The 14,077-nt window shown below is 41.5% G+C and overlaps 1 protein-coding gene across 2 annotated transcripts in view; it reads right to left on the bottom strand.

The window, feature by feature from the left end:
• Positions 1–13,758, bottom strand: part of DGKK (diacylglycerol kinase kappa) — a gene marked incomplete at both ends in the record, with an annotated part of 169,913 nt that extends 156,155 nt beyond the window's left edge. For both annotated transcript variants that reach the window (XM_079727400.1, XM_079727399.1), the window contains one exon: positions 13,231–13,758. In XM_079727400.1, the coding sequence (XP_079583526.1) occupies positions 13,231–13,758 (528 nt within the window). The remainder of the gene's footprint in view (positions 1–13,230) is intronic.
• Positions 13,759–14,077: the final 319 nt, after the last annotated feature.

Here is a 14,077-nt window from a genome sequence, read left to right on the forward strand (position 1 = left end):
ATTAACTATGCATATAACCAAAGACTAGTAATTCAAGTCCACGTGATCAATACACGGCTGCTACTAATGTGTAGGGTCCCTCCGTTTGAGTTAGAAAAAACTACAGCCCTCTGGGAGGATATGAGGCAGCCCTGCGTACCATCACCTACTGGTAATGCACCTGAGTTGTTAAGTCCATTTTTTGAGGGGTGAATATATTAAAACTTACCTACATACCTAAAGGTAGAAAGTGATGATAGCAAATATCATGGCATATATACAAACAATACTAAAATAAGCTAGCATTTGCATATTTCTTATTTTTGAAATATATGTTTCAAATCTAATTTCTCATTCAGCCTTTATGGCATTTTCATAAAGTAGTTCAGACACCATGTATTGAGTGGCAGGCAGTATGTTAGGCCCTAAGAGCTTTATCCTTATAGTCCTAATGGGATATTCAAGTTGATAATCGCAGTTTATGAGAAGCAAATGAGAAGCAGAATTTTGTACAGGGTGGTACGGGAGCCCAGAAGAAGGGCACCCAGCCTAGATGGGATAACAGTGAAGACTTGCTGGAGGAGACTGCTGAGCTGAGCTGAGTCAGCTGCACATTACTGGCTTAATTTAAGAGACACAAAAGCTAAGCCACGGAAAGATTAAGCAATTTACCCCACATTACACAGCTATGTAAAGTGGAATCAGGCCTAGAATCAATGTGAAGTAACTCCCAATCCAAGAAAGAGCTCAAACTATTGAATGTCTGGCTACGAGGTACCATTTGGACTTATTTCAGAAATAAATTTTATTTGAAATAGAATTTTATTTGAGAAGGTTCCATACTCATATGCCTCACAGTTGCATACATGCATTAGAATATTAGAAAAATTCAGGCACACCAAAACAACCCAAACCTATGTTAATTAGGACAGCTAATTAACACCTATACCACAATCCTGGCAACCTTTAGTTCTTCATTCTGTGGTTGCTGCAGCTTGCTACAGGAAGATGTATTGCATAAAAATGAGGCATTAGCTCAGACTTCCTGAGATACCAACTTTAAGAGGCCTGAGTCATTCAAATCATTCCCCAAAGTTTTTCTACCACCAAAGGCAGCAAACAAAAGTACTGCTAATTAAATGTGTAATTAGGGTTTATTACAACTAGCATATATTAAAGTCTCATTCACCACTGCTTTGAATTGGTTTTGTTCTGTTTTTATTTGTGCTTAATTGTCCTATTTTATATGTGTTTAATTTTGTAGGATACTTTATATCCTTTTTGGATGCGGGCAGAGTGCAAATTCTAAGTAAATAATAACAATGGATTAAATTCATGTAGAATTGGCTCTTTTATGTGCTGCATGTACATTTTATAGTACACTTGGGCCCCTTACAAAATCAGTGTGTATGGTACATTTATGCCCATTTTATAGGTGTTGGAACAATTTTGTTGTTTTAAATTATTACAGAAGCTTACAGTTATATATTAGCTTTTATTACATATTTTTAGTTATATCTACAATTTACTTGGTGTGGTGTCCTTGGTCAGGAACACAATCCCCAATAATAAAAATGTTCCTACAAGCAAAGACAGTGTACATTATGACAACCCACTTTATAAGATAGTTGTAATACATTCCTAGGGTGAGTGAGGAGGGAGGAACTCTAAAATGACATGTTTCCAGGACAGTATTATCTACTTTCTGGAATATTTTAGGCCAAATGTTAAACTCTGACTTGTTTCTTTTTACTATACAGTGTATTCCTACCTCACCAGCATCCTTGCTAAGAAACCAGTAATAAACAGGGAGTACAAACTCACTTTCCTATTAGCTTAAAATAAAGAGCTGGGAAGGCATGTCAGTTACAAACCCAAACTAGCATAGAGGAGGACTAATGAAATACTTCTTGTAGGCTTTCACTTGATTTCATTGAGAAAAACATAAAAAGATTCTACTGCTGAAAAGGTTTTTAAAACACTGGACTAGCTGATCTCCAAAGGTCCCTTTCAGGACAGTCTGGAATTTGGTATACAAGGAAATTGAAAGTTTTGTAGTGTTTAGGTATATGCCCCATCAGCCAACCCTCTGCTTCAGTCATTATTTTACTAATCAACAGCCCTCCAATAGTTATACCTTATGAATCAGATGATATACACAATTTTGCAGGTTGCCTTCAAAGTTTCAATAGGACTTTCCCCAATCTACTTTATTTTCCACAAGATTTCAGTCTGTACTCTACAATTTTATCAAAGTCGCCTTTTTTCTAAGTCCATATACCTCACTCTCCTGTCTGTAGGCCCTGGCCTAACCTGCCCAAATCAAGCATAGCTGCACCTCTATCTGATATTTTTCACTGTCACTGCTTAATTTAATTTAATTCCACTTTTCTCTAGGTTTGAGGAAGATATATTGTTCCCACTTACCTCAGACAACTTCATTCTTTCCCCTAAATTTCTTATGTCAACGTGAATTTGCTATCAGGTAACCCCTCATATCTGAATCTAGTCCATCTCCGAAAACGTTGGATAGTGAATTTCAGATAGTGGGCAACTTTATTCCATTCTTCCCAATTGAAAAAGTAATAATGCCTTCCCATTGCATCTTCCAAACCCCCAACCAGTTTCCTCAAATACCAGTAAAACACTCTAAAATACTTATGTAACAGTCCTCCAAATATGTATCATATTGTAAAGCATTTAAAACACCAATGCCTAATTATTAACATTTAATGAACTAATTAGCAGATATGTGTAGTTCACAATGATGCTTTTACTATAGTGGATACAAACCAAAAAAAAAAAAAAAAAAAAAAAAAAAAAACAGGCTTTCAAGCTGCCTGGGAATGTCTAGCTTTGTTTTGCACCATTAGAAGGAAAGACTTTTTCTTCTTTTTTAAAAACTTGTAAAAGTTTAGTTCTGATGAGGGATGATGGAAAGACAAAATAAGGCTTTTCCAAGAACTTCTAGACAGAGGACTCACTAGTGAGAAGCAATATAATAGGAACACCATGAAGAGAGCCACTGAGGGGTTGCTTTGATTCCATGTGAAACCAAAGTGAAGCCAAAAACAAACAAAAATGCCCTGGAGGTCTTGTCACCGAGTTGAGTACATTAAAGCAAAGGAGACCACAGCAAATGCCAAAATTATCATTTTAATTAGTCTTAACAGTCAAGCCGATTAAAGTGAGGGAGAAAGTGACAACAATATCCAAATTTTGGGTAAAAGAAAAGTTATGTTCTACTCAAGCCTGGCAGGAGGGAAATTGTCACAGTAAGCATTAATTGAGGTTAGTGAGAAGGGCACTAACTTGTTAATTTTCGGAAATCAATAATCTTGTTTTGTAGCCTCATTTACTTTCCCCTCTGCTGTTTATGCTTAGCTGTTTTAGTAAAGCTACATCACATTTTCCTTTTATACTGAAAGGGAGATGTACAGTGATGTAAGTAAACCATGAAATAATATGTTAAAGGTAGATAATAGATGCAAATGACACTTATTAAGGGAAAGTTAACAATCAAGGTAATTCTAAAATGGGATGCAGAGACTACTGTTAGAGCTGGGGTTTGTAGGATGGTGCTGTCATGCTGGAGCCACTTCAGGAGAATGGGGACTCAATTGACAAAGCCTGGGCTTAATGAAAATTTTCCTGGTTTCAAGTATCTGTACTCACAGCCAAGGAGATTAACAAATTTTACTCAGCAGGTACCTTTCATTTCCTGCCTCAAGCTGCAAAACCCCAGAAGGGATATTAGCTGCAGGAGAAAGCAAATGAATGAACATTCAGGATTCTGGATGTTCTTACTTGAGTCCTGCAAGCAGTGCTTCCAGCCCTCTCCTACTCCTGTAGGCAGGGGCCAGGCTCAGTCCCCATGCCCATCACCTCTTCTTTCAGAAGAACTCACAAAACTCTGGGTGGGAGCATCATGCCTATCTCTCAGAATCCCACAGTATCACATGCCTCGCCCTGTGCTGCTGGGAGGGAAACAAGGCAACGGGAATCCCTGCTCTCAGGGGCCAATATCTCTTTTACAGGCTCTTTAAAAGCAAAAGGCTTAAACAGCAAATGCCTGTAATGCTTTGGAAGATGAAAATCTCTAAGTGCTGCAGACAAGGCTGAAGATTCTGATCTTAAAAGTGCATTACACTCGCCTTTTAAATTACTAATTCAACCCTGGTTGGATTGTATACAGTTTATTAACTCTCTCAATTTTCTACCACATTTGGTTAATGAAAGCTGGATGAATTGAATAGTCTATCTCCTAATAATTGTTGTTAATGTCCTCACACATACGTATTTCCCTTCTGGGTAGGAGGCACCCAGAAGAGCATGATGCTGTGACTTTGTGTTAAGGAGACAAAACCATCAGTACATCTTTGCACATGGTTAAAAGTGACCCAATAGAGTCTCAGAAATTTAGATTTTCCTTTTGGGAATTTAACAGTAGGAAGAAGGTGGATTTTGTTCTGGGTCTCCTTCTCCAAACACAAGTCACAAAAGCTAGCGGGACAAATGAAATCTAGATGACCAAGAAAGTGCTGTTAGTAAACGTGAGCTCAGTCAGCTATTTATATATGGGACATTTGTTTGTGTAGATACAACAATTGTATCTACATAAAACGTATACTCTCATTGCTTTACACTGCAAATACATCCCTGAACAGTTATGTTTCAAGCACATGTTTATCAAGCAGATCATACAGGTAGATACACTTTAAGCTAAAATTAATTAGTGTTTCCTAAATATAATGTAGAACAATGTACGTAATCTAATAATTAAGTGGGAAAGGTGACTGGGACAGGGGGAAGCCTGAGACATAACTGCACATTCCCTAAAGTCTTACTATTGTAGACTATAAGCATATATTCAGAGAAAATAAATGGAAAAAATATATAAAAATATTAACAGTAATTATCCCTTCAATGGTGGGGTGCTACATAATTTTTATTTACTTTTTGGAAGCTTTCATGATTTTCCACATTCTCTGAAATTAGCATATATTCCATTATTTTATTACATTATATTTTTGTTTAAGAAGAGGTATGCTGAGAGAATTGACTGAGTGAATACCTTGGTAAAGCACATCTGGTAAAACAAATAATCACTCCCTGTACATCTGTTTTGGTAATTGGGTCCCTCATTTACCATTGCTGCTTAAAGGAAATCTCATCTATATGATTTTGCCCACCGTGGATTCCTCAGTGCTAAGCATGTAGGACATAGAGCAGGTACTCAATTTAATTTTTAAAATATTTTAACCATTTTAAAAATTGAAGTACAGTTAGTTTACAATGTTGTGTTAGTTTCAGGTGTACAGCAAAGTGATTCAGTTATATATTATATATATATATACAGATATCTATTCTTTTCAGATTATTTTTCATTATAGGTTATTACAAGATATTGAATATAGTTCCCTGTGCTATACAGTAGGTCCTTCAATTTAATTTTTAAATAAGTAAATGAATTTAAAAATTTGGAAAACATTGAGTTTTATTCTCTGCTTATAAATCTGACTTGCAAATTGTATGTACTTGTGAGTCAAGCCCTTTATCACTCTATGAGAACAGACATTTAAGTGAGCACATGATTAAACCACTGTCAGAGCCCCATTATTGAATTGGCTAAGCTCCTTCTGTGCTAGGTAGGGGTGTTTGTCTAATTTGAAAATTAATAGTAAGCGTGTCATTGCTTTAAAGTTTATCATCAACTCTTGAGTTTCTATAGTATTAGAGCAGAATGATGATGCAGCTAATTCCCAAATCATTTCTGTTTGGTTTGGAATAGAGGTATATGATTTATCCTCAGAAGCTTTGCCTTCTTAATTCTGTTTTCCATGGACAGGGTTTTCCTTTCCTGAGTGTACAGCCTGAATGACGGATTGGAAAGGTAACCAGAAATGGGCTGGGGGCAGAGGGAAGCCAGCCTGGGATTAAACATTGACTACCCTTCAGCCTCACGTGCTGAATTTAAGGTTCACTGGTACTGTTCTCGAATGATATTACCTTTTCTTTGCATAATACTTTCTAGTCTTTAGAGTGGGGTGGGTGGAGAGGGTACTTTTTCTTAAAAGACAGGCCTTTTTTTTCTCTTTTTGGCTCCTTCTTTAAAAAATTTTTTTTAGGGGAATAAAGTTCAATGGTGTTGGTGAGATTATGGCCAACTTGCCTTAGGAGGGTTTCTCTTCTTTTCCTGTTAAATTTCTCTTTTTCTTTTTTTCCTTTTGGGTGTGGAGAGGAGTAAGGTCTATTGATTTTAGTGACGTTGAAGGTATCTCTTATGATGGAAGGATTTTTCTTTAAAAATCATCTCTGGGGAAAAGGTTCATTGTTTTTGGTAGGGTTGAGGGAGCACCTGTCTTCAGGTTTGGAGGATTTTCATTTTTTAAAAACTAGGTTTTGTGGAGAGGAGCTATAAGGGCCACTGGCTTTAATGAGGTTGGGGAGCCCTTCTTAGGAGGATTTTTCTTTCCTTTTCTTTAAAATAAATTATTTGGAAGAAATAAGATTGGGAACATCTCTCTTTGAAAGGATTTCTTTTCCTTTTCTTTTATTAAAAAAATAAATATTTGAAGGCTGGAAGACAGATAAGGCACCTGGGTTTGGGTGAGATTGGGTGCATCTCCCTTTGAAGAAGCTTTAGGAGATTTTGTGTTTTTTTCTCATTTTTATGGGGGGTGGAATGCATTGATTATCAGGAATAACATTCATTATTTTCAAAAACATTCATTATTTTCATTGGTTCATCTTCCCTGAGAATTTCTTCTTTTTAAAAACTATCCCTTAATTAATTTTCTTCTTCCTCCTCTTCCATCCCTTCCTCCCTTTCTACCCCCTTTTTTTCCTCCCTTCCTTTCTCTCCCTTTCCTCCTCCTCTTCTCTCACCTCCCTCTTTCTTTCTCTCTCTCTCTTTTTTTTCTTGGAGAAAAATATTCAGGGACTTGGTGAGTTTGGGGGCTTCTTCGTTCCCTAAAAAGGAGGTTTCTCTTTTAAAATATATTCATTTTCTTCCTTCTTTCCCCTCTAATTCTAAATGTATTTACTTGTTTTGAGAAAAGGGAGCTTTGTGGAGACTGGGGACATCTTTCCTTAAGAGGGTTTTCTTGGTTTTGTTTCTGTTTCTCTCCTACCTTTCCCTTCCAAGTTAAAATTTTCCTATATTAAAAATAAAGCTTTTGGGTTTGGATGAATTCAGGTCACCTCTCATTAGAGGGATTTCCTTTTATTGTTTTCTTCTTTTCTGCATTTGTCTTCGTTGTGTTTGAACAGAAAAGTTCATGTGTCTTTGCGAGGTTGGAGCACTTCTTTTTAAGAGGATTTTGTTTTCGTTTCATTGATATTATCCCCTCCACCAATATACACATCCTTCCATCATTAATTTTCTTTTAAATCTTAAAGAAATTGTAAAACACTTCAATAAAGAAATTGAAATAATATTCATGTGCTTTGGTGAGGATGGGGAATCTCTCTTTGGGGGGGGGATTTATTTCTTTTGTTCCTTTTTTTTCCTTTTATGGGAATTACAAATTCAGGAGATTTGGTAAGATCAGGGACCCTATCCTTTAATATTTCATTCTTTTTGTTAAGTTAAAATGTTTGTGTGTATCTGGGTGGAGGGATTAGTAAGTTTCATCGATTTTGATGATTTTGAAAGTATCTGCTCTTGAAGAGATTTCCTTTTTTGTTTGTTTTTCTCAAAAGAAAAAAAAATTGGGGGTGAATAACAGTTATTTTTCTTGGTGAGGTTGGAGGCCCTTAAGAGGATCCCCTCTTTTAAAATTTCTTTTTTTCCTAATTTATTCATTTGTTTTGTTTGCTTATTTGTGGGAAGGTAGTAGGTTAATTATCATATAGTTGGATGAACGATCTTTACCTATTTTTTTAATTGAGATATAATTTGCATAACATAAAATTCACCATTTTACAGCATACAAGTCAGTGGTTTTTAGTGTATTCACAAGTCGTGCAAACATCACCACTGTCTAATTTCAGAACATTTTTATCATCCCCCAAAGAAACCCTGTACCCTTTAGCTATCACCCACACTTCCCCTCCCCCCTTCCTTCACCTCCTGGCAACCACTAATCTACTTTCTGTCTCTAAGGATTTGCCTATTTTGGACATTTCTTATAATTGGAAGAAATAACTGTAGGGAGCTTTGGTGAGATTGGTGAACATTTGGAAGACTTATTTTTGCCCCCATAATTTTTGTGAGAGATTGGGCATGGGCCATGAGGTGCAAATAAAGTTTATAAATTTCAAGAAAATTTTAGGGCTAAAAATACTGTTTACCTGGAGATGATTTCTCATCCTTTTCATTAAAAATTTTTCTCTTAGGGGTATGTTTCATGGGCTTTGGAAAGGGCAAGGAGCTCCTCCCTTTAGAATTTCTTTTTTTTTCTTAAAATAATTTTCAGGGGAGGTATAAGTTTCATTATCTGGGGTCGCTGTCCCTTTCTTTTTTTAAAAATTTGTAAATTTGTTTTTCTATTTTGAGAATAAGGTTTATTTGCTTTGGTGAGGGTGGGGGCATCTCCCTTTAGGAATGGCTGCTTTCCTTTTTAAATGCTTTAAGTTTTTATTTTTCCACTGAGAGAATTACAGTCGGCGGGCTTTGGAAAGGTTGGGAACTGTATCCCTAGCAGAATTTCTATTTATTTTCTTTCCAAAAAAAAAAAAAAAAGGCCTTCTTTGGGAGTAATAGGTTCAGGGTCTTGTGCCTCTTCTTCTTCCTTCTCAGGCTCCTGTTCTATGATGGCCTCCTCTGGGAGTATCAGACAGGGGACAGCAATCACTGCTTTGGAAAAAAATCAAGGCTGATGGAATGTCAGCTTAAAGATTGTTCTTAGACTAATGAGGATCCTACATGTCACAGAAAGCCATATGTTGGATATTTTTTTTAAATCCATAATAGATAAATTAATAGTTATATCCTATTAGGTGTCAAGTTCTATTTTTGCGCTCTCCCACCCTGCTGCCTTCTTCAGGGGAATAAAAGAGTTAATAATGCAGAGGAAAGCATTCTGCAAACTGTAAAGTACCATACTAGAAGTAGGGATTATATAATCCTTATTATAATGCCCCTGAATGCTTTCCTGGCCTCTATGGATTTTTCCCCTTTTCTTGGAAGCACTTTGGGTAACTGATGGCTCAGCCTTGTCTTTTGGGCTGCAGATCTGCAGAAGCCCCAGTTGGAGATTTTAATAAACATAAAAGAACTGTATTCTCAGAAAAGAAAGACCACTGGCCAAATATCTCATTATCGTTTCTAAAACATCCTGCAGCAAATGCTCAGGAGCTCTCAGAATATACCAAATAAATCAGATGGTATCATCAAAACCTGGCAAGGAGGGGAGAAAGAACCTATGAGGAAAGAAAGTAATTTCATCCTGACCTTCAACAGGTTAAAGATTAGAACTACAATCCTGAAGTTGTTTACAGTCACTGCAGATATTCTGTTCACTTAGGAAAAAAATTTATTACCCCTGAAACCAACAACATCATCATTAGTCTGCGGCTGCCGGGACTGCAGGGGATAAGGACACTTTCCAAATCATTTTTTTTAATTGTTAGTAATTTTCTTCTTAATTATGGTTGTAACATCCATTCTGAAAATGGAGAGATTGACTGCATTTCCTAAGGGCTATATATTCCAGGCTACTTAAATAAGCATTTACTTCTCACTCTGAAATGAGTGAGAATGCGTTTTTTTTAAATTCATTCACAGCAGCAGTCTCTACGTCATTGTTGAAAATGGAATTGATAGGTTTCAAGCTTCAGCAAGTGTACTGAACAAAAATAGAGAGGGCTGAATTATATTAGGCACTGGGAAGGAGAGACAGTATCTACCGTTGAGAAGCTCAGACGTAGGTAAGATATGAAGCAGTCAGGCAAGAATTACCAGATGTCATATAAGCAAATGCTTGCTACTTTGCAAGAAAATGTGTGCAAAAAATACCAGGAAACTGTTCTGTTATGGTTTGGGATGTAATAGTAATTGCTGTGTAGTCATTAGGAGTTAGGGATACACAGACCCCTCTCTAATCCAGAAATAAAAGCCATAAAAGTGTATTTCTTTAATCACCTGTATGGTGTGATTATAATTTCATAGCTGGTCAAAACCCAATGAATAAAAATATAAACTGTCTTTCTTCAACCACAGCTGAGTGAAGGAAAGCAAATATGGTCTACATGTAAACCCCCACCCCCAAAGAGAGTTATAGCATTGTTAAAGAACCAATTCACACGTCTTTACTTACACTTGTTGCCACCAGGTGGGAGACCACGGCTCATTTCCTGGAAATTAAACCATTTCAGAAAGGAAGGAAATAGACAGGTTTGGTTCACAGACTGTTATCCAAGTAGGTATTCAGAAAGAAAACATGAGCCCCCCCCACCTTTCTCAGTCCCTACCCTCATGCTTGTCATAGATTTGCAACCAGCAGGTTATGAAACCCCCAAAGAGAGCAGACCACATACTGGAAGATGTTGGTTTTTTTTAATGCAGTATTGGCCGGCAAAGTTATCTGGGAGAAATCTGTAGTCTCATTCAAACCCCTTGTTTTGCTCATTTTATCCTTTGACTTATCAGGCTAGTTTCATGCAACTGGTACTGTGTCTTACCACGTAGGATTTCATTGTACGATGAGAGCTATATTTAGTTTTGAGCTCTAAGATTCTGTGTGTGTGTGTACACACACACACACGTATGTCATTCCCTAAGCTTACCTCAAGGAGGCAGTGTCTGAGAATAATGCAACCCTAGCTAAGATGGCAACCTGTTTGCCTTGAATGTTAAGATGCAAGTCAGCTGGCTATGGGTGCTATTTGCCTGAGGAGAATGCAGCAGAGACTGGTCCTATCACTGAAGATCAGATGTTCTCATCTGCATCAGAGAGCAATCGCATAGCAACACCTAAAGTGTTGGAGAAGGGTTCCTCCCAGGAATTTTAGCATTTACCCAGATCTTTGCATCCTTCAAAACCCTCTAGGATTCATTTATATGGCCCTTTTGAAGCCCACTCTGCAAGATAAGTGACTGAACAAAAGACCAGCTCTACTTGGCAAAATGAAACTGGGGGGAGGTGATCCTGGTCCCCTGCCAGGGCTGCCAAGTGCCCGTGGGTCAGTTGGCCAGCAAGCCTGAATGGATACTATGTAGAGGAAGCTAACCTGCCTCCCCTTACCTTGATCCTCCTTATCTGTCTGGCAATAGAAATTTTCTGGTCAAGCTGGTGGGAGATGCTTTCCCACTGTCACAGGGCTCATCCCTGGAGCTCCGGACCTCCAGTCAGTCTTCCAGAGACCAAAGAGGCCATACATTCGCTGACTATCCAGGTAATTAAGCCCTCAGGTGTCAGTTTCTCAGTCACGTGCGCAGAATGTCACTTAAGAAGACCGCAAGTCAGGTGGTCCTTATTGGTCTCCCTCTCACCAGCTTTATGCAAACTCTTCCAAAAAGACAAGAGCAAGCACCTGGTTAGGGTGACCTCCCAGGTCTAGCTGCCCCGCCCTTTCCCTTCTTGAGATCACTGAAGGGAAGGGCTGCTCTGTTGCAGGAAGGGGGTGTGTGTGTGTGTGTGTGTGTGTGTGTGTGTGTGTGTGTGTGTGTGTGTGTGTGTGTGTGTGTGTGTGTGTGTGTGTGTGTGTGTGTGTGTGTGTGTGTGTGTGTGTGTGTGTGTGTGTGTGTGTGTGTGTGTGTGTGTAGATCCACCCTCTGGTGAGAGCGGGGTTGTTGGATTAAATATATATATGTATATATATATATATATATATATATATGTACTAGTCTCCTACAGTTCTATTTTATTTCTTTTGAAACCTCTGCACCTTTTTATCCCTGTGAAACTTTTCCCTTTAGCGTTCCTCTTTCTCAGTCATTTATCATTTCAGTTATTTTGCAAATTCAAGCCTCCCTAGTCATAACTCAGGAAGCAACCAACCCTTCCATTTCCATTTAGAGATGCCAACCCCTGCCCCCTTCCCCTACATTCTACAAGTGTACAGTCCAGAGCAGAAGGATTCCAAGCCATGTCCCTATGCCCTGCTAAGCAGCAGGATGGACGGGCATCGTTGGTGTGATGTGTTGTTTCTGTGTTTTGTTTTGTTTTTCTCTGGGGGGAAGCTAAATGAAAGTGTGTGTATGCATTATTATGATTTTCACAATCTTGTGGAACAAAGTTTAGGAAAAATGAAGAGTAGGGGGAGCACAGAGAAAGCAAGAAAGACTCCTTCTGAAGAGCAGACTGGGTTTCGGGGTTTCAGGGTCCAAGGCAAGGACTGAAAACCTTCTTCCTCCTCCCTCCGCCGTGGGCGGGTGCCCGAGGATTGTCCACTGGTCTCCTTCCGGCTAAGTGCAACGTTTAAGAAGGCGTCTCTGAAGACTGGAAGAGATGAGGGTTCCCGTTCACATGCTCTCAAATACCAACTCATTTTCGTGTGTCTAACCTGGGGCTCCTGTACCATTCCAACTGGCACCAGTGCGGGATGCCGGTTGACCGTTTGTGACGTGGCCCATCACTGTGTCACCGTGTTTGCACCTACCTGCCGGGAAATCCTGCAGACAGATGGAATGGTGGCTTCGACACACGCATGCTCTCCCCCTCCTCCCCTGCGAACCCTGCCCTTCCCCTGCAGTGCGCGTGGGCGCCGCCCAACCCCTCATCCCCACGCGGAGTACCAGCGCCCAGCAGCCAACAGAGGCTCCGGGCCCTCCCTGGAGCGTTGCCAGTTGCGCCCCAGCTGAGGAACCCCCTCCCCAGTGGCAGGGAGGGTGCCAAGCAGACGGCTGCTGGTCCGCAGCTTGGGCCTCTGCGGCAGTGACCGCGGCTAAGAGGTGTATCCCACCGCGCCCCCTCCCCAATCCCGTCCCTGTGCACCTTGGGCCAGCCCCTAACACCTCTCTAGGTCTCTTGCGCTCCCTGGGCCGTCTTCCTCTTCTTTTTCAAGATATAGGCGCTCACCGCACTGTCACTTCTCCTCCCGAGGAAAACTGCTCCGACTCCCAACCGGTGCTATCACCCCCGTTTCTAGCCCCAAACAGCCCACTCTCACTTCCACATGTTGCTTCCCGCCTCCCAACCGCTTCCCACTCCCCTGGGCTCCCCCATCCCCGCATCTCTCCCAGCATCTTTGCTAGTCGGTGGCAACCAAGTGGGATGCTAAGGGTGCGCAGAGTCCCGCAAGCTGGATAGCCATCCGGCCTCGCCTGGCTTCGTTCCCTCCCGCCCCAGGGGATCTTTTTCTTACCTTTATATTGGACAACGGCACTGGCGTTCGCGGCGATGGCGAGGTCCTTAGACCTTTCTCTGGAGCGACCACCGGACACTGTAATAGATGTGGTGCTGGGCTCGGCTCCGGACGGGACACTTGAGCCGGCTCACGGCAGGACTCTGTGGCTGGTTCTGGGGCTGGTTCTGGGGCCGGCTCGGGGGCCGGTTCTACGGCTGGTACTGGGATCGGCTCAGGGGCCGGATCTGGGGCTGGTTCTGGAGCCGGCTCGGGGGCTGGTTCCGTGGCTGGTTCTGAGATCGCTTCTGTGTCTAGTTCTGGGGCTGGTTCTGGGGTCGCCTCCGGACCGGGTTCTGGAGCAGGCTCTGGACAGAACTGCGGTGCCGGTTCCGGCGAAGGCGCGTGGAGCAGCTGAGGAGCTCGCGCCGGCGGCGCCGGCGGCGGCTTCGGCGGCGGCCACGGCGGCGGCGGCTCCGGAGACTCCGCGGGCTGCTCGCCAACATGAGGCGGGGCAGTGCCCTGGGCCGCGGCAGCTCCGCGGTCCATGGCCGCACACCGCCTCAGGTCCAGGCAGCGGACGACCCTGAATTCGGAGGGCTAAAGTACCCTCGGGCGCCCCGCCCACCCCAGTTTGACAACCCCTTCCAGGGTGCCAAACTTTCCCCCGCCCCGCTCCATGGCTGGCTCCGCTCTGAGGTCTAACCCGGGGGCGCTCGGCGTCTCCCAGTGCTGGAACACGCCCCTCGGTGAGCGCACACCTCTTCGTAAGCAGCCACGGGCCCGATGGGCGGGAAGCAGAGGGGCTTGCGAACGCGGACTGGACAGAGCGCTTGATGACCTCCTAGCGACGCGCGGAGGGGGGGGA

This window comes from Hyperoodon ampullatus (assembly GCF_949752795.1).
Source record: "Hyperoodon ampullatus genome assembly, chromosome: X".
NCBI lineage: Eukaryota > Metazoa > Chordata > Mammalia > Artiodactyla > Ziphiidae > Hyperoodon > Hyperoodon ampullatus.